The sequence below is a fragment of the Coregonus clupeaformis genome, unplaced genomic scaffold, assembly GCF_020615455.1.
Source record: "Coregonus clupeaformis isolate EN_2021a unplaced genomic scaffold, ASM2061545v1 scaf0077, whole genome shotgun sequence".
Classification (NCBI taxonomy): Eukaryota; Metazoa; Chordata; class Actinopteri; order Salmoniformes; family Salmonidae; genus Coregonus; species Coregonus clupeaformis.
The window spans coordinates 187,510-207,567 of NW_025533532.1; the positions used below are offsets into that span (position 1 = coordinate 187,510).

The 20,058-nt window shown below is 41.6% G+C and overlaps 1 protein-coding gene across 1 annotated transcript in view; it reads left to right on the plus strand.

Moving 5' to 3' along the window:
- The window catches only part of LOC121538952 (phospholipase B1, membrane-associated-like), a 73,479-nt gene that overhangs the window by 28,033 nt on the left and 25,388 nt on the right, over positions 1-20,058 (plus strand). The window contains exon 11 of the mRNA XM_041847110.1: positions 16,165-16,242. Coding sequence (XP_041703044.1) covers positions 16,165-16,242 — 78 coding nt within the window. The remainder of the gene's footprint in view (positions 1-16,164; positions 16,243-20,058) is intronic.

Consider the following 20,058-nt stretch of genomic DNA (forward strand, 5'->3'; position numbering starts at 1 on the left):
CCATAAAACCACAGACACTTTCAAACCCTTCATTCTGGGTTGTATAATCCAACTAGTAACTGATCCTTATTTCATAGCCCTTACACTTGTAAAACCATTGCAGTAGAATGGTTTAACTTAAGACCTTCGCTTCATACAGTTACACACATGCTTCATTACACAATTTAATTTATGGAAATACTATCATCATAATAAAGGTAAAATCTACAGGCAAGGTTATACTTCTATCAACGGGAGTGAATCTATAAAAAAAATACACACACATACACAAGGGATCTGTAGACTCAGAGGTAAATACATCTCTCAATGTTTATTGTTTCCATAGCTCTTACCACAATCGGGTTGCATTGACATATGTTCTGTACTAACTGTCCCTGGGATATCAACAAGTCAAAATATAAAACCTGTTGTTTAACAAATCCGCTAGGGCCTTCAAAAAGTTGGTGCTGACTTATCAGCTCAATATTCGGTACTAAAACATTTACTTGGATCTACTTCAATTATGGACAGTGTTCCACGTAATGGAAACAGATTCTTGATTTAGATGACATCACCTTCTAAACTTGTCAAACAAAAACAACCTTCAATTATCACTCATCGTCCTTATCTACATGGGGAAAGGGAAGCTCATCCAGCGTCGGCAGCTCATCAGTCTCACCATCCTCTTGAGGAGCATTAAACAAGTGCCCCCTTGACCTGCCCAAACCCACATACCCAACACTCTTTTTGCCCAGATGTAAGGTTAGCAATCATTTCTGCTCTAGAGAGGAACAGATTGACCTCATGGTTATGAGGGCCCAGCAGGGCTCTCCTTCTCGGATGACCATCTACTTCTGGGCCACTACTCCGGGCCTGCGTTCGTCCCTTTGGCTCAGGACTCATCTCACCCTCTGTCAGGTTTCTTACAAGAGGAATTCGAACCAGGATCTCTAGTGGCACAGTTAGCACTGCGATGCAGTGCCTTAGACCACTGCGCCACTCAGGAGCTCGTCTGCAGTGCGACACGTGGATCCAGGTATTCTTTCAGCAACCTTCACCGCAGTGGGGGTGGTCAGAAGAACTTGGTACGGCCCTCTCCAACGGGGGTCCTTCCAACTCTTTCTCCTGAAGTCTTTGACCACCATGAAATCCCCTGGGTTTAAACAGTGCTCAGCTCCACCTGCCAGGTTCAGCAAAGACGCCTTCAACCGGGGAAAGAGAGTCTTAAGAACACTGTTAAGGGTGACACAGTACTCAACCATGTCTTCCTCCATTCCTTGCAGGGACAACCTGTCCTGGGGTAAAGGTGTATTAGTCATCCACTAGGGACGGCCAGTCAGCACCTCGTGTGGAGAGAGACCAGTGACTGTATGGGATCTGCCTCTCATACTCATCAGTGCCAATGGAAGCACATTTAGCCATGTCAGGCTTGTTTCACCAATTAGTTCAATCAATTTTGTTTTCAGTTTGGTTCGCCCATTCTACCGCACCCCCAGATTGAGGACGATAGGCACAATGGGTTCTCAAATCAATCTGCAAAGCCTCTGACAGGGACTGAACAATCTCATTCACAAAATGTCGACCATTGTTGGAAGAGATTTTTTATGGCAGACCACACCTGGGTATGATCTCTCTCACGAGTGCTTTCGCCACAGCAGCCGCTGTGGCTTTCCTGCAAGGGAAAGATTCAATACATTTAGAAAACATGTCAATAATCACCAAACAATACTTGTTCCCCTCACAAGGGGTCAACTCAATGAAGTCCATCATTAAGTGCTCAAAGGGTCCTTCAGGCATTGGATGGGACGCAGGGTATACTGAAATGCCGCGAACAACATGGTTAGTCATGCAAATCAAACATTTCTTGCAGAAATGTTCTGCAACCCAGTAAAACCTATTGTACACCAATATTTATTTACAAGATTGACCATCCCTTATTTACAAGATCCACCATCCCTCCTTTTGACACATTGTCTTGACCATGTGACAATTTGGCAAGGAATTGGAAAGTACAACTGGGCATGGCTGTTCTGCTCCACTCATCCAGCCATACACCCGAGGCGTCCTTATGACAGCACCCAGCCCACTTGCGTTTCTCTGATGCATCAGCCGTTGCCTGAAGAGCAACGATGCCATTAACAGAGAAAGGGTTAGTGGAATCAGGAACTGCTGCCATCTGTAGGAGGGGGGAAACAGAAGATGATGCAGCCAATTTAGCTGCGCAGTCAGCCTTAGCGTTCCCCAGAGAAATGTTATCTTCAGAGGAAGTATGTGCCTGACACTTGATTACAGAAATAGAGGAGGGCAGTTGGACAGCCTGTAACAGAGACAAACAAGATTACTGTGTGCAATTTGTTTTCCAGACAAGATCAAAAACCCTCTATTCTTCCACAATGTTCCAAAATCATGCACTATACCTACTATAAGTGTAAATGTTAACAGAGCTGTCCTTTACCAAAATACAAGCTCTAGTCAAGCCAAATAGTTCTGCAGCCTGGGCAGATAAGTGTGAGGGGAGTCTAGCACTCCATAGTTTCCAAAACGGTCACAACAGCATAACCAACCAATGGTTCCCCTTTTTCATTTCTCTGAGCAGATCCATCTACAAAAAACTCAAAGTCCGGATTGTCTAACGTGGTGTCTCTCAAGTCCAACCTACTACAGTCAACTTCAATAGCTAAGTCACAGTCATGGTCTTCACTGGCCTCTGCTGTAGGGAGAAGAGTCGAAGGGTTAAGAATTGTACATTGTTTCAGAGTAACATGGGACATTGTCAACAGAATGTTCTGATAGTCTAGCAGTCTCGCAGGCATCAAATGAGCCGTTCTTGCCCATGCACAGCATGGGGCACATGTATGGTTAGAGGAGTCATTGCCACAATATCAGAACATGCCAAAACAGCCTCAGTTATAGCCTTTACCGATCTCAAACAGGAAACCATTCCCCTGTTTACAGTCTCCAGTATTTTAGAATAATAACCAACAGTATGGTCTGGCAAACCCAAGCAAGGGGTAGACATTAATGTTTGTTTAAATTTTACCAATGCCACCTCAGCCTTTTTACCAATGCCAGTCCAGACCACAACTTCACTCGCCTCCATCTTTCTCCCATGAATACAATCCTGCAGTGGTTGAATTATCTCTGCATAGTCTTTCAACTACGGACGACAGTAACCAGCCACTCCCAACAAAGACATCATGTGCTGCTTTGTAACAGATTTAGGCAAAGCTTTAACCTCTTAAGGATCGGACCCTTTTTTTTAAACTTCGCCTAAAATGACATTCTCAAATCTAACTGCCTGTAGCTCAGGACCTGAAGCAAGGATATGCATATTCTTGATACAATTTACATTTACATTTACATTTAATCATTTAGCAGACGCTCTTATCCAGAGCGACTTACAGTTAGTTATTTGAAAGGAAACACTTTGAAGTTCGTGGAAATGTGAAATTAATGTAGGAGAATATAACACATTAGATCTGATAAAAGATAATACAAACAAAGAAACATGCTTTTTCTATATATATATTTTTCTTTACCGTCTTTGAAACGCAGGAGAAAGGCAATTTACATTTTGGCCACTAGATGGCAGCAGTGTTTTTGCAAAGTTTCAGATTGATTCAGTGAAGCATTGCAATACTGGAGTATTTTGTCTCAAGTCTGCCCAAATGTGCCGAATTGGTCAATTGATACATTTTCAATTACATAACTATAGAGAACATATAAAAATGATATGGTAATACAAAATGTAAGTTTACACACTCCCAGGAATGTCATACATGATGGATCATTAGTTTATACCCTAACTTTCACACATCTAGATGACCGGGCTGGGTGGGTGTGGAGCCAGAGACAGCAAGGGTTCAAACTGTAGAACCCAGTTCCTACATTTGAATATAAAAATTGATTTTATCAAACATAACTATGCTACATTATATCTCTGGGACCCTCAGGATGATAAATTAGAGCAAGATTACTGAATGTAAGTACATTATTTACCTTCAGAGGTGAATGTATCAAACTAGTTGTAGTGATAATTTTGTTGTTGTTGTGCACTCTCATCAAACAATAGCATGATATTTTTTACACTGTAATAGCTACTGTAAATTGGACAGTGCAGTTAGATTAACAAGAATTTAAGCTTTCTGCCCATATAAGACATGTCTATGTCCCGGAAAGTTTGCTGTTACTAACAACAGTCATGCTAATCACATTAGCGCACGTTAGCTCAAACGTCCCCTATACGGGACACCGATCCCGTAGAGGTTCATTGCCTCTAATCTATCTTTGGAGAGGGCATGACCCTCAGAATTAATGTCATGACCCAAATATTTAATGGAGCTCCGGCATAATTGAATCTTACTGTTTCAATGTAGCCTTGAGGCATCACCGTCCATATAAATATTTTTTTTTACCAAGAAATGTAAATGAGAACCACTCCTGTGACTCTTCAGCCACAGGGATGCTAAAGACAGCATTAGCTAAATAAATTACTGAAAAACAACAACTACCTGGAGGCACCTGGGATACTATTACTTTTCTAAGGTCTTGCACAAAACGATAATCACCAGATGGTTTCCTAACAGGTAAAATTAGTGTGTTACAGGGCGAATTCGGGTAGGGAACCAGAGTGCCTCTTTCAACTAACGCACGATGAATGGGAATGATACCCTTTTCGGCTTCTTTGCTTAGAGGGTACTGAGCTTTGTAAGGTCTGTGGGTGCTTTTTGGAATGACCACAACTGGCGCAGCTCCTTTCATGTGTCCAATGTCGGTCTTTGATTTAGCCCACAGTTCTTCAGGTATATATTTTAGCCAATCAATGTGTGAATTATCTTGTAATACCACAGGCATGATTTCTACGGGAATTGGTTATTTTCTTGGTACTGTCATTGCAGTAGCCCAGTATTGGGAATAGAAAGTTGCTGTTGAAGCTGACCACTTTCCCTCTCCTTCCCAGGGCACCCAATCAGTTGCTTCCATCACTTTCTTCATCCAAACACCCACATCTTTTCATTGTGTTCCAGGAGCTTTTGATAAGCTACAATGGGGAACAGAGCCAGGGACTTCATACAGACTCATCTTAGTATCCGTCAGCAACACTCCAGCTGCTATGAAGTCTTCTCCTCTGTATATCTCATTCATGGTTATCTCAACTTTCTCTGTTTGTTTTGACCATCTCTGTTGGTATTCAGGGTAGCAATTGCATGAGGGAACAGCAGCAGTACAATGTACTGTAGGTGATCAGACACTGCCCAGTTAACATGCAACGGGGAAAAGAGGGATTGCTCTCTCAGCTCCCCCTCAACATGTTGATCATTCAGGTGCCAAGCATAGTTATGTTGTGTGGTCAGGTGCCACAATAAAGGAGTTAGGATAATTGCAATTGGCTCAGAACAGGGCAGCACGGCTGGCCCTTGTACAGCTAATATTAATAATATGCATGTCCATCTCTCCTGGCTCAAAGTGGAGGAGAGATTGACTTCATCACTACTTGTATTTATGAGAGGTATTGACATGTTGAATGCACGGAGCTGTCTGTTTGAACTACTGGCGCACAGCTACGTCACTCATGCATACTCCACAAGACATGCCACCAGAGGTCTCTTCACAGTCCCCAAGTCCAGAACAGACTATGGGAGGCGCACAGTACTACATAGAGCCATGACTACATGGAACTCTATTCCACATCAAGTAACTGAAGCAAGTAGTAAAATAAGATTTAAAAAAAAAGAAGATAAAAAACACCTTACGGAACAGCGGGGACTGTGAAGAAACACAAACATAGGCGCATACACACACACACAATAACATACGCAATATACACACAGATACACATGGATTTTGTACTGTAGATATGTGGTAGTGGTGGAGTAGGGGCCTTAGGGCACACAGTGTGTTGTGAAATCTGTGAATGTAATGTCATGTTTTTAAAATTGTATGAACTGCCTTAATTTTGCTGGACCCCAGGAAGAGTAGCTGCTGCCTTGGTAGCAGCTAATGGGGGTCAGACATTTTCAACACTGAGACTGCAGCCCCAGTGTCCACCAAAAATGGAATTGTATTAACTAAAATGTAAATAAGGGGGTTTTGGGATGACAAGGAGGTCAATTTGAGCATTTGACAGGTTTCTTCTGGTTCTGTTTCCACCTCATCCTATGTTTGGTAGCCCCCTCGTCTACCTCCTCTTCCAAATGGGTTGTCCACCTGCACGCCAACAGGTGGGGATGGCCACTTCCTTCTCCTGCTCCAGGACAGTGTCTTGAGAAATGCCTTAACTTCCCACAGTTGTAGCAGCTCCAGTCTCTCCCTCCATCAGCTCCAGCAAGGGCCCCTCGGCCTCTACCTCTTCCTCTGCCTCTTTGGATTCCACGGTTGCTGCCATTTCCTCAATGTCCTCTTCCTCCTCCAGAGTAGTACATAAGCTTTGCCTTCTTCAGTGTCTTTCCGTCCTTAGTTTCATTATCCTTCAACTGTCTTTCTGCATGGGTGAGATATGGCTTTACTTCAGACAGTGGTTTCGTTTCCCATGCAATACAAGTTGTAGTTACAGCTGTCTTCAGATCTTGTCTCAGGCCTGTCACCACAGCATGGCACAATAGGTTGCTGTATGAGTCTTGTTCAGGCACCAGGCCTGAGTGTTGGAGGAAGACTGTCTCCACACTTTCCATGTAGTCACTAAATTTTTCATCAGTTCCCTGTTTCGTGGAATGAATTTTCTGCCAGTCTGTGTGTTTGGGGAAAGTAGCCTTTATAGAGGTAAAACTGCATCCAGCTGGTCACCACGATTAGCCGCTAGTACATCGCGGTCCCACGTGTTTATAATCCTTCCATTTAAATTTCAAGCAGCGGATGAGTATTTCTTCAATTTCGCTGGTGGTGGGGTTGTACATGGAGATGATTGCTTTTACCTCTTCCTCAAACCTCACAGCATATTTTGCTGGGTCAGTGACATCGCCCACTATCGCTTTTATTTCATCAACATCCCACGGTCTCTCCATTTCCAACATCTCACCTCCATTGGGGTTGGGGTAGCATATTATTGGAAACATTCCCTCAGGCTTCTTTTTTTAAATTGATTTTTTTATCCTTCTTCTTGTCTTTTCTGCTTTTTCCTTCGTTGCTCTCCTAGTTGCTGCTTCTCTTTTCCTCTTCTTCTTCTTGACTGCTACATTCTTCCTGATCACGCTCATCATTCTTTCTACTTTTACTCTGTGTTTGGCTTCGGCTTCGCATTTTGCTCCATCCTCTCATTTCTTATTTTCTCTTCTGTTCCACTCTTTCCTTTCTACGTTCCTCTAGCTCTTCTTCTTCACGTTCTCTCTCCTCTTTTTCTCTCTGCTCGTTTGCTCTGGTTCTTGTCTAGTCTTGGCTCCTCAAACAGGCCCACCCCCAAGTGGGTTATGAGAGGGTGGGAGGCCACCATCTCCGTCTGCTGGTGGAGGATTTGGCAGTAGCGGATACAAGGGGGGCCCAATGAAAGGGTTCCCCTCGGAGAAAGGCCAGCCAGCCAGGCTTCTTCTTTCTTTTTTGTCTTTCTTCTCCGGTTCCACTTGCTTTACCATCTTAATCCTCTTACAGTTTTATCTTTTGCATTTTCTGCTTCTCTCTCCCACTTTCTGAAATTGTCCCACTTCACTTTAACTTTCTTGTATTTTCTTTCAAGTTGGTCTTTCACATACTCCAGTTTTTATGTGCTCAGTGTCCCATCAGCAGGGAAATCTCCATCTGTCCATCTTGTCCAGTGTTCTGTTTGGTCCAGTACCCACCCTTCCAATTTTTTTTGCCATTACACTACACAGCCATTTGGTTCCCAGCACAGATCCTCCATCCTACTCTTACTAGTTCCCTTTCCCATACTTAAACCCTTTGTTTAACTTTTTTTTTTTTTTATCCAGCTTAACACATCATCCCACACTTATACAACTCTCACACCGGGACTAAACCCCTGTTCAGTCAATTAGTCAATCACACAATACTCACATCCACATTCACTTAGTACTATTCCCAAACACACTCAGTAATCTCCCTTATTACTCCTTATGCATCTTCAACGATTCTCCTATGCATACATATGTATCTTCAACTGTTCTCTTGAGCTACTTCCTATACTTATAAAATAACACCTTGTGCTCAATAACACCTTGTGCTATTACCAGTGGTTCGCAGACCACGTAGACACTTCTCAGAAATGCCTACAGACAATTGTCAGAGGGGGTTTTCCTGTCCTCACTCTAGCTTTCTTCTAAGACTAGCTCTAGCCTTCTTCTAGGACTATGGTACTTTTCTTCATTTCTATGTTTAGCTTTATTGGTTTTATTATTATAATTTTTTTATATACAATTTCATTTAAATGGACTTACTGAAATTCAGTAAACAGGTCCCTCAGATGTTCGCGGATCAGGTATCTTCCCCCGGGCAGCTCACAGTAAAACTGTGGTCTGGGCGGGTCAATGTCGTCTTTGGTCAGACAGGAATTTCCCTCACGCCTTCACACGGAATGCGCCACCGGTGTTCCCTCACAGAACTTCACTGGGATGCTCAACAGGTGGAATCACTGATCCAAGAGTCTTGATGATCATCCAGGTGCTTCCAGGTGCTTTTTGGAAAACTTGAGTCAACTTTTTGGACGACATGGGAGCCCATTATGCCTGGCGAAAACCAAACACTGCATTACACAGTAAGAACCTCATACCAACGGTCAAGCATGGTGGTGGTGGTGTGATGGTTTGGGAATACTTTGCTGCCTTAGGAATAGGATGACTTGCCTTAATAGAAGGAACCATGAATTCTGCTCTGTATCAGATAATTATATAGGAAAATGTCAGGCCATCCGTCTGTGAGCTGAAGCTGAAGCACAGCTGGGTCATGCAGCAAGACAATGATCCAAAACACACAATCAAGTCTACATGAAAATGGCTAAAAAATAAACAAATTTGAAGTTGTGGAATGGCCTAGTCAAAGTCCAGACCTAATCCCAATTGAGATGATGTGGCAGTTCATGCTTGAAAACCCACAAATGTCGCAGAGTTAAAGCAGTTCCGCATGCAACAGTGGGCCAGAATTTCTCCACAGCGATGTGAGAGACTGATCAACAACTACAGGAAGCATTGGGTTGCAGTCATTCAATCAATCAATCAAATTCATATTTAAAGCCCTTTTTACATCAGCAGATGTCACAAAGTGCTATACAGAAACTCAGCCTTAAACCCCAAACAACAAGCAATGTACATGTAGAAGCACGGTGGCTAGGAAAAACTCCCTAGAAAGGCAGAAACCTAGGAAGAAATCTAGAGAGGAACCAGGCTCTGAGGGGTGGCCAGTCCCCTTCTGGCTGTGCCTGGGGGAAATTATAACAGTATTTGTATTTGTATTTATTATGGATTCCCATTAGCTGCTGCCAAGGCAGTTCATACAACTCTAAAAACATTACAATACATTCACAGATTTCACAACACACTGTGTGCCCTCAGGCCCCTACTCCACCACTACCACATATCTACAGGACAAAAATCCATGTGTACGTGTGTGTATTGTGCGTATGTTATCGTGAGTGTGTATGCATGTGTCTGCGCCTATGTTTGTCTTGCTTCACAGTCCCCGCTGTTCCATAAGGTGTTTTTTTAATCTGTTTTTTTAAGTCTAACTTACTACTTGCATCAGTTACTTGATGTGGAATAGAATTCCATGTAGTCATGGCTCTATGTAGTACTGTGCGCCTCCCATAGTATTTTCTGGACTTGGGGACCTCTGGTGGCATGTCTTGTGTGGTATGCATGGGTGACGAGCTGTGCGCCAGTAGCTCAAACAGACAGCTCGGTGCCCCCAACATGTCAACACCTCTCATAAACACAAGCAGTGATGAAGTCAATCTCTGCTCCACTTTGAGCCAGGAGATAATGTTAGCTCTCTGTGTACATCCAAGGGCCAGCCGTGCTGCCCTGTTCTGAGCCAATTGCAACTTTTTTGTGGCACCTGACCACACGACTGAACAGTAGTCCAGGTGTGGCAAAGCTATGGCCTGTAGTTCCTGCCTTGTTGATAGTGCTGTTAAGAAGGTAGAGCAGCGCTTTATTATGGACATACTTCTCCACATCTTAGCTACTGTTGTATCAATATGTTTTGACCATGACAGTTTACAATCCAGGGTTATTCCAAGCAGTTTAGTCACCTCAACTTGCTCAATTTCCACATTATTTATTACAAGATTTAGTTGAGGTTTTGGGTTTAGTGAAAGATTTGTCCCAAATACAATGCTTTAAGTTTTATAAATATTTAGGACTAACTTATTCCTTGCCACCCACTCTGAAACTAACTGCAACTCTTTGTTAAGTGTTTTCAGTCGCTGTAGTAGCTGACATGTATACTGTTGAGTCATCCGCATACATAGACACTCTGGCTTTACTCAAAGCCAGTGGCATGTCATTAGTAAAGATTGAAAAAAGTAATGGGCCTAGACAGCTGTCCTGGGGAATTTCTGATTCTACCTGGATTATGTTGGAGAGGCTTCCATTAAAGAACACCCTCTGTGTTCTGTTAGACAGGTAAATCTGTATCCACAATATAGCAGGTGGAGTAAAGCCATAACACATACACTACCGTTTGGGGTCACTTAGAAATGTCCTTGTTTTCCATAAAAACATACATGAAATTAGTTTGAATAGGAAATATAGCAAAACGCATAGGAAATGTAGTCATTGACAAGATTAGACTTTAGATTAGATTTTTAATAGAATTAATAATTGTGTCTCAATTTACAGCAATTACAGCCTTGCAGACCTTTGGCATTCTAGTTATCAATTTGTTGAGGTAATCTGAAGAGATTTCACCCCATGCTTCCTGAAGCACCTCCCACAAGTTGTATTGGCTTGATGGGGACTTCTTACGGTCAAGCTGCTCCCACAACAGCTCAATAGGGTTGAGATCCGGTGACTGTGCTGGCCACTCCATTATAGACAGAATACCAGCTGACTGCTTCTTCCCTAAATTGTTATTGCATAGTTTGGAGCTGTGCTTTGGGTTATTGTCCTGTTGTAGAAGGAAATTGGCTCCAATCAAGCGCCGTCCACAGGGTATGACATGGCGTTGCAAAATGGAGTGATAGCCTTCCTTCTTCAACATCCCTTTTACCCTGTACAAATCTCCCACTTTACCACCACCATAGCACCCCCAGACCATGACATTGCCTCCACCATGCTTGACAGATGGCATCAAGCACTCCTACAGCATCTTTTCATTTGTTCTGCGTATCACAAATGTTCTTCTTTGTGATCCGAACACCTCAAACTTCGATTCGCCTATCCATAATACTTTTTTCCAATCTTCCTCTGTCCAGTGTATGTGTTATTTTGCCCATCTTAATCTTTTCTTTTTATTGGCCAGTCTGAGATGTGGCTTTTTCTTCACAACTCTGCCTAAAAGGTCAGCATCTCGGAGTCACCTCTTCACTGTTGACGTTGAGACTGGTGTTTTACGGGTACTATTTAATGAAGCTGTCAGTTGAGGACCTGTGAGGCGTCTGTTTCTCAAACTAGACGCTCTAATGTATTTGTCCTCTTGCTCAGTTGTGCACTGGGGCCTCCCACTCCTCTTTCTATTCTGGTTATAGCCAGTTTGAGCTGTTCTGTGAAGGGAGTAGTACACAGCGTTGTACGAGATCTTCAGTTTCTTGGCAATTTCTCGCATGGAATAGCCTTCATTTCTCAGAACAAGAATAGACTGACGAGTTTCAGAAGAAAGTTCTTTGTTTCTGGCCATTTTCATTTTGAGCCTGTAATCAAACCCATAATTGCTGATGCTCCAGATACTCAACTAGTCTCAAGAAGGCCAGTTGTATTGCTTCTTTAATCAGCACAACAGTTTTCAGCTGTGCTAACATAATTGCAAAATGTTTTTCTAATGATCAATTAGCCTTTTAAAATGATGAACTTGGATTAACAAACACAACGTGCCATTGGAACACAGGACTGATGGTTGCTGATAATGGGCCTCTGTACGCCTATGTAGATATTCTATAAAAAATGTTTCCAGCTACAATAGCCATTGAGAACATTAACAATGTCTACACTGTAATTCTGATCAATTTTATGTTATTTTAATGGACAAATAAATTGCTTTTCTTTCAAAAACAAGGACATTTCTAAGTGACCCCAAACTTTTTAACAGTAGTGTAAGTTTTTCCAGCAGCAGACTATGATTGATAATGTCAAAAGCCGCACTGAAGTCTAACAAAACAGCCCCCACAATATTTGTATCATCAATTTCTCTCAGCCAATCATCAGTCATTTTTATAAGTGCTGTGCTTGTTGAATGTCCTTCTCTATAAGCATGCTGAAAGTTTGTTGTCAATTTGTTTACTGTAAAATAGCATTGTATCTGGTCAAACACAATTTTTTCAATAGTTTACTAAGGGTTGCTAACAGGCTAATTGGTCGGCTATTTGAGCCAGTAAAGGGGGCTTTACTATTTTTAGGTAGCGGAATGACTTTTGCTTCCCTCCAAGCCTGGGGGCACACACATTCTAGTAGGCTTAAATTGAAAATATGGCAAATAGGAGTGGCAATATCGTCCGCTATTATCCTCAGTAATTTTCCATCCAAGTTGTCAGACCCCGGTGTCTTGTCATTGTTGATGCACCTCTTCCACACTCACTTTATGGAATTCAAAATTACAATGCTTGTCTTTCATAATTTGGTCAGATATACTTGGATGTGTAGTGTAAGCAATTGTTGCTGGCATGTCATGCCTAAGTTTGCTAATCTTGCCAATGAAAAAATCATTAAAGTAGTTGGCAATATCAGTTGGTTTTGTGATGAATGAGCCATCTGATTCAATGAATGATGGCGCTGACTTAGCCTTTTTCCCCAAAATTTCATTTAAGGTGCTCCAAAGCGTTTTAATATCAATCTTTATATAATTTATCTTTGTTTCATGGCGTAGTTTCTTCTTCTTTTCATTAAGTTTAGTCACATTATTTCTCAATTTGCAATAAGTTTGCCAGTCGGTTGTGCAGCCAGATTTTATTTGTTATTTTTGGGGGGTAGATCAGCTTTAATATTTCAGATAGATTGTAACTTCCATGAATGTAATTATCTGCATCACTTCCAATCGCCCATATGTATTTCTTTTCTCGCAAATACTGTGGGGAGAACAAGTATTTGTATTTTTTTTTTAATACAATTTTTTTGGGGGGAAACATGATTCTTTGGGGATGCTTTTCTGCAAAGGGGACAGGACGACTGCACCGTATTGAGGGGAGGATTGATGGGGCCATGTATCGCGAGATCTTGGCCAACAACCTCCTTCCCACAGTAAGAACATTGAAGATGGGTCGTGGCTGGGTCTTCCAACATGACAACGACCCGAAACACACAGCCAGGGCAACTAAGGAGTGGCTCCGTAAGAAGCATCTCAAGGTCCTGGAGTGGCCTAGCCAGTCTCCAGACCTGAACCCAATAGAAAATCTTTGAAGGGAGCTGAAAGTCTGTATTGCCCAGCGACAGCCCCGAAACCTGAAGGATCTGGAGAAAGTCTGTATGGAGGAGTGGGCCAAAATCCCTGCTGCAGTGTGTGCAAACCTGGTCAAGATCTACAGGAAACGTATGATCTCTGTAATTGCAAACAAAGGTTTCTGTACCAAATATTAAGTTCTGCTTTTCTGATGTATCAAATACTTATGTCATGCAATAAAATGCAAATTAATTACTTAAAAATCAAACAATGTGATTTTCTGGATATATACAGTGGGGAGAACAAGTATTTGATACACTGCTGATTTTGCAGGTTTTCCTACTTACAAAGCATGTAGAGGTCTGTAAATATCCTTTTGCAGAATATCAGTCTGTCCCTGATGTTTTTCCTGGAGAGAAGTGGCATCTTTGCTGCCCTGACACCAGGCCATCCTCCAAAAGTCTTTGCCTCACTGTGCGTGCAGCTGCACTCACACTTGCCTGCTGCCATTCCTGAGCAAGCTCTGCACTGGTGGTGCCCCGATTCCGCAGCTGAATCAATTTTAGGAGACGGTCCTGACGCTTGCTGGACTTTCTTGGGCGCCCTGACACCTTCTTCACAACAATTGAACCTCTCTCCTTGAAGTTCTTGATGATCCGAGAAAATGGTTGATTTAGGTGCAATCTTACTAGCAGCAATATCCTTGCCTGTGAAACCCTTTTTGTGCAACATTTATTTTTGGGGAGTTTGTATCATTTGATTTACACAACATGCCTACCACTTTGAAGATGCATCATATTTTTTTTGTGTGGAACAAACAAGAAATAAGACAAAAAAACAGAAAACTTGAGCGTGCATAACTATTCCCCCCCATCTAGCCACTGGGATTTTTGCCCATTCTTCAAGGCAAAACTGCTCCAGCTCCTTCAAGTTGGATGAGTTCCGCTGGTGTACAGCAATCTTTAAGTCATACCACAGATTCTCAATTGGATTGAAGTCTGGGCTTTGACTAGGCCATTCCAAGAGATTTAAATGTTTCCCCTTAAACCACTCAAGTGTTGCTTTAGCAGCATTGTCCTGCTGGAAGGTGAACCTCCGTCCCAGTCTCAAATCACTGGAAGACTGAAACAGGTTTCCCTCAAGAATTTCCCTGTATTTAGCGCCATCCATCATTCCTTAAATTCTGACCAGTTTCCCAGTCCCTGCCGATGAAAAACATCCCCACAGCATGATGCTGCCACCTTGCTTCACCGTGGGGATGGTGTTCTCGAGGTGATGAGAGGTGTTGGGTTTGTGCCAGACATAGCGTTTTCCTTGATGGCCAAAAAGCTCAATTTTAGTCTCATCTGACCAGAGTTCTTCCATATGTTTGGAGAGTGTTCCACATGCCTTTTGGCAAACACCAAACATGTTTGCTTATTTTTTTCTTTAAGCAATGGCTTTTTTCTGGCCACTCTTCCGTAAAGCCCAGCTCTGTGGAGTGTACGGCTTAAAGTGGTCCTATGGACAGATACTCCAATCTCCGCTGTGGAGCTTTGCAGCTCCTTCAGCTTTATCTTTGGTCTCTTTGTTGCCTCTCTGATTAATGCCCTCCTTGCCTGGTCTGTGAGTTTTGGTGGGTGGCCCTCTCTTGGCAGGTTTGTTGTGGTGCCATATTCTTTCAATTTTTTAATAATGGATTTAATGGTGCTCCGTGGAATGTTAAAAGTTTCTGATATTTTTTTATAACCCAACCCTGATCTGTACTTCTCCACAACTTTGTCCCTGACCTGTTTGGAGAGCTCCCTGGTCTTCTTGGTGCCGCTTGCTTTTGTGGTGCCCCTTGCTTAGTGGTGTTGCAGACTCTGGGGCCTTTCAGAACAGGTGTATATATACTGAGATCATGTGACAGATCATGTGACACTTAGATTGCACACAGGTGGACTTTATTTAACTAATTATGTGACTTCTGAAGGTAATTGGTTGCACCAGAACTTATTTAGGGGCTTCATAGCAAAGGGGGTGAATACATATGCACGCACCACTTTTCCGCTATTTATTTTATAGAATTTTTTTATACAAGTTATTTTTTTCATTTCACTTCACCAATTTGGACTATTTTGTGTATGTGCATTACATGAAATCCAAATAAAAATCCATTTAAATTACAGGTTGTAATGCAAGAAAATAGGAAAAACGCCAAGAGGGATGAATACTTTTGCAAGGCACTGTATATTCTCAGCATTACGACCAATTTTCTACTCTGAAACACTTTGTGGATACGACCCCTGGTATCTAACTTGTTTGACACGGTAACAACGGGAGATGAACTGATCTGTTGGTTTATTCTTGTGGGGTTTTGGTTGCTAGCAAGTTTGTTTTAAGACACAGATGCATGTAATCTCCTGTTAGTAGCATTTTAAGAAATCCAACGCTAACCTGCAGCTGCATGTTCTGCCTGTTGGTTGCAATTGACCCACAGACGTTTGGTTGAGAAAATTGATTAAATGCAAAAAAAATATTACATATGGCGTGAACATTTAAAAATGTAACTGTAATTAATGTGTTAACTTTGACAGCCCTAATGGTGGAAACTTTCACTTTCCCAGTGCAAGAGAACTGTAAACAATGGCTGCATTTCATGCAAGGCATCATTACAGATAGGGTTTGGTTCGTGGTTGTTTGAAACGTAACAACTGCATTTACTTGACCCCTCCCCCATCTCTGTGTGTGTGTGTGTATGTATGTCTTTACTAGACTGCACCCTTCCTTAGGACTGCTCAGAACAGCAACTATACTTATCCGGGCCCTCCTCCATCTCCTCCACCAATCACGGTACGTGTACACTTTACAGTATGGTTTCCTGTCATTGTTCTTTGGTTGGCTACTGATTGATAATATTGTTGTTTCACGTCATTTAAACCTGGAGAATTGGGTAATATTTGGTAGATGAGATTCCAACCTATTTTCCCCCACTCAGAAAGACAGCCAAAACATTTGTTGGATTCCCAATGTGTTATCACTGTGCTTTCACCAACGTTCAAATTGGAATACAATGTCAGATATTTTGTTTATTTATTCAACAACTTAATGTGTTGTCACTATGCTTGATCTAATTGCACTACCAAATTACCTGGAATGCAGTTAGTTGAGATTACATTAAAGTGCATGGTGCAAGTGATCAATACCGTTTGAGATTCTCTGCAGATTATTATAGCAATTGTGAAGATTTCCACAGACCTGCAACCCTGAACATGCACGCTTTCTATGATTACATAAGACATTTATTGTTACAGTAACCTCAAAATGTGGCCATGGATGTGTTACTCATTGTAAGGTTGAATAAATCATATTACATAGGTTTGTAAGAGAGCCTTAACATTAGGCTATTTACTGTCTTACAAAAGTAATATTGAATTGTGTTTGGTTGACAACAGAACCAAATATCAACAGAGATGTATCTACTGCTTGGATAGTTCCATCTGAGCCACTGGCTTAATCCTATTCTTTAACTTTTATTTTTGGTTGAGATGGAGACGTGAATCCAACATATAATTTGTTATCTTGTCAAAAGTTAATAGGCTATTTACCGTATTGCAAGATATTGAATTGTGTTTGGTTGTCAACGCAACCAAATATCACCTTTTGAAGGAGATGTACAGTATCTTCTGCTTGGATAGTTCCATCTGTGCCACTGACTTAGTCTGGCTTTAATTCCAGTTTGTCTACAAATTAGTAATGGATATGGTGGATTCACGTCTCCATTTCAACCAAAAACATTAAATGTGCATTAAATACAGTTTGATTTGATCATATTCTTTAACTTTTCTTTTTGCTTGAGATGGAGACGTGAATCCAACATATTTATAATTAACTTGTTTTGTAGATTCCATTTTAAATCAACCAAAGTTTGAATCCCTAGGCCTATATGTATTGCCTATTTTAGTTTAATCTAGCTGTTGATGACTTCCCAAATGCTGTATAGGCCTAAATAGCATAATTGATGATACAGTACAGCGCATTCGGAAAGTATTCAGACCCCTTAATTTTTTCCACATTTTGTTATGTTACAGCTTTATTCTAAAATGGATTAAATAGTTTTTTCCCCCTCATCAATCTACACACAATATCCCAAAAAACTGCTGTCTGACGACGAACCCTTCAGGTCACCGTCAGGGTAGATCTTATCTAGAGGTGGAAGAGAAAAGGGAAAGAGATATGTTCCAGTGAATTTCTGTCCTTAAGATCAGATTTAGGATCAGCTTTAATTTGTTTTAGTTTTTTTATATTTTTGCAAATCTATTAAAAATAAAATACAGAAATATCAGATTTACATAAGTATTCAGACCCTTTACTTTGTTGAAACACCTTTGGCAGCGATTACAGCCTCGAGTCTTCTTGGGTATGATGCTACAAGCTTGGCACACCTTTTTAGGGAGTTTCTCTCATTCTTCTCTGCAGATCCTCTCAAGTTCTGTCAGGTTGGATGGGGAGATTCACTGCACAGCTATTATCAGGTCTCTCCAGAGATGTTAGATCGGGTTCAAGTCCGGGCTCTGGCTGGGCCACTCAAAGACATTCAGAGACTTGTCCGAAGCCACTCCTGCATTGTCTAGGCTGTGTGCTTAGGGTCGTTGTCCTGTTGGATGGTGAACCTTCGCCCCAGTCTGAGGTCCTGAGCGCTATGGAGGAGGCTTCATCAAGGATCTTTATGTACTTTGCTCCATTCAGCTTTCCCTCGATCCTGACTATTCTCCAGGTCCCTGCCGCTGAAAAACACCCCCAGAGCATGATGCAACCACCACAATGCTTCACCGTAGGGATGGTGCCAGGTTTTCTCCAGACGTGACGATTGGCAATAATGCCAAAGAGTTCAATCTTGGTTTCATCAGACCAGAGAATCTTGTTTCTCCTGGTCTGAGAGTCCTTTATGTGCCTTTTGGCAAACTCCAAGCGGGCTGTCATGTGCCTTTTACTGAGGAGTGGCTTCAGTCTGGCCACTCTACCATAAAGGCCTAATTGGTAGAGTGCTGCATAGATGGTTGTCCTTCTGGAAGGTTCTCCCATCTCCACAGAGGAACTCTTGAGCTCTGTCAGAGTGACCATCGGGTTCTTGGTCACCTCCCTGACCTAGGCCCATCTCCCCCGATTGCTCAGTTTGGCCGGGCGGCCAGCTCTAGGAAGAGTCTTGGTGGTTGATGGAGGCCACTGTGTTCTTGGGGACCTTCAATGCTGCAGACATTTGTTGTTACCCTTCCCCCAATGGACAATTGATTTGACCCCATGTCCAATCTATTGAATTTACCACAGGTTCTACAATCAAGTTGTAGAAACATCTGAAGAACGATCAATGGAAACAGGATACACCTTAGCTCAATTTCGAGTCTCATAGCAAAGGGTCTGAATACTTATGTAAATAAGGTATTTCTGTTTAAATTTTTAATAAATCTGCAAAGAAATCAAAAAATCTGTTTTCGCTTTGTCATTATGGGTTATTGTGTGTAGATTTATGAGGATTTGTATTTATTTAATCCATTTTAGAATAAGGCTGTAACATAACAAAATGTGGAAAAAGTCAAGGGGTCTGAAAATCTTTACTGATACATACTGTATGTAGTGGAGTGGAGTGATATACACCCGTGCACATGCGCAGGTACTATGTGTGACTGTGTGACTGTGAGCAAAGTCTTGCTCATCTCAATATCTGCCGTGTTGCTCATGCCAGCATTATAACACTGAGTCTACCTTTAATACTAGAAGCGCCAACGATGGCTTTTGAAGGTTACAATTGTAATATCTCTGGCATTTTTTACTTTACACTCAAGGGAATTGGCCTATATGGATAGGGCTACATTTAAATGTTTCTTACAGAAGAAATATGAGAAGCATATGCATAACCATGTTAGCAATTGAAAGGGAACTGTTTGGAGATTATGGGGAAATTATTAGACCAAAGGTGAGGACACAAGCACAATTTTATGTGCATTTTAACATTTACTGTAGTTTTCACAACACTGTAACACAATATGAATATTCTTGGAAATTTGGGGAAGCTGCAACATAAGACAAAACAATGACAAAGGTTTACGTTTATTTACTTATTTGTATACATTTTTATTTATTCAGGGGAACCCAATTGAGACTAGTGTCTCATTTACAATGGTGCCCTGAGGACAAAAATTGCATCAATACAACAACAAAAATATAAAAAAGTGAGAGGTCTAACTGGTCTCTCCAAATGGCCACACACCTCTTCAAAGTGTGTACAGTTCATAAGTAATTTCAATGCGCTTTTATGACTCAAGGAAAGAGCCTTCAACTATTCAGGTTTTTTTTCTCCTAGCTTTGCCATTGAGGAACTGAAGCAAGCACACTTGTAGTTGATTTGTTTGGAACACACAAAGCCCTGCATCCCAACCAAAATAGACAATTTATAAATCGCAATCTGGGTCAGATAGGCGTAATTTCAAAGCGTATTCTATTGCCAATATGAATAGCTAATACGATCTTACAGTATTAGTGGGAAGTGTACCCACCCCAGGACATTTTTTTAAAGTTGAAGCTCATTTACTGCATTTCTATACAATTGAACTTTAAAGTGCTATTTGGAGAACTGCAAAAACAAGCAAAGCATTATTATCTTGGCTGCTG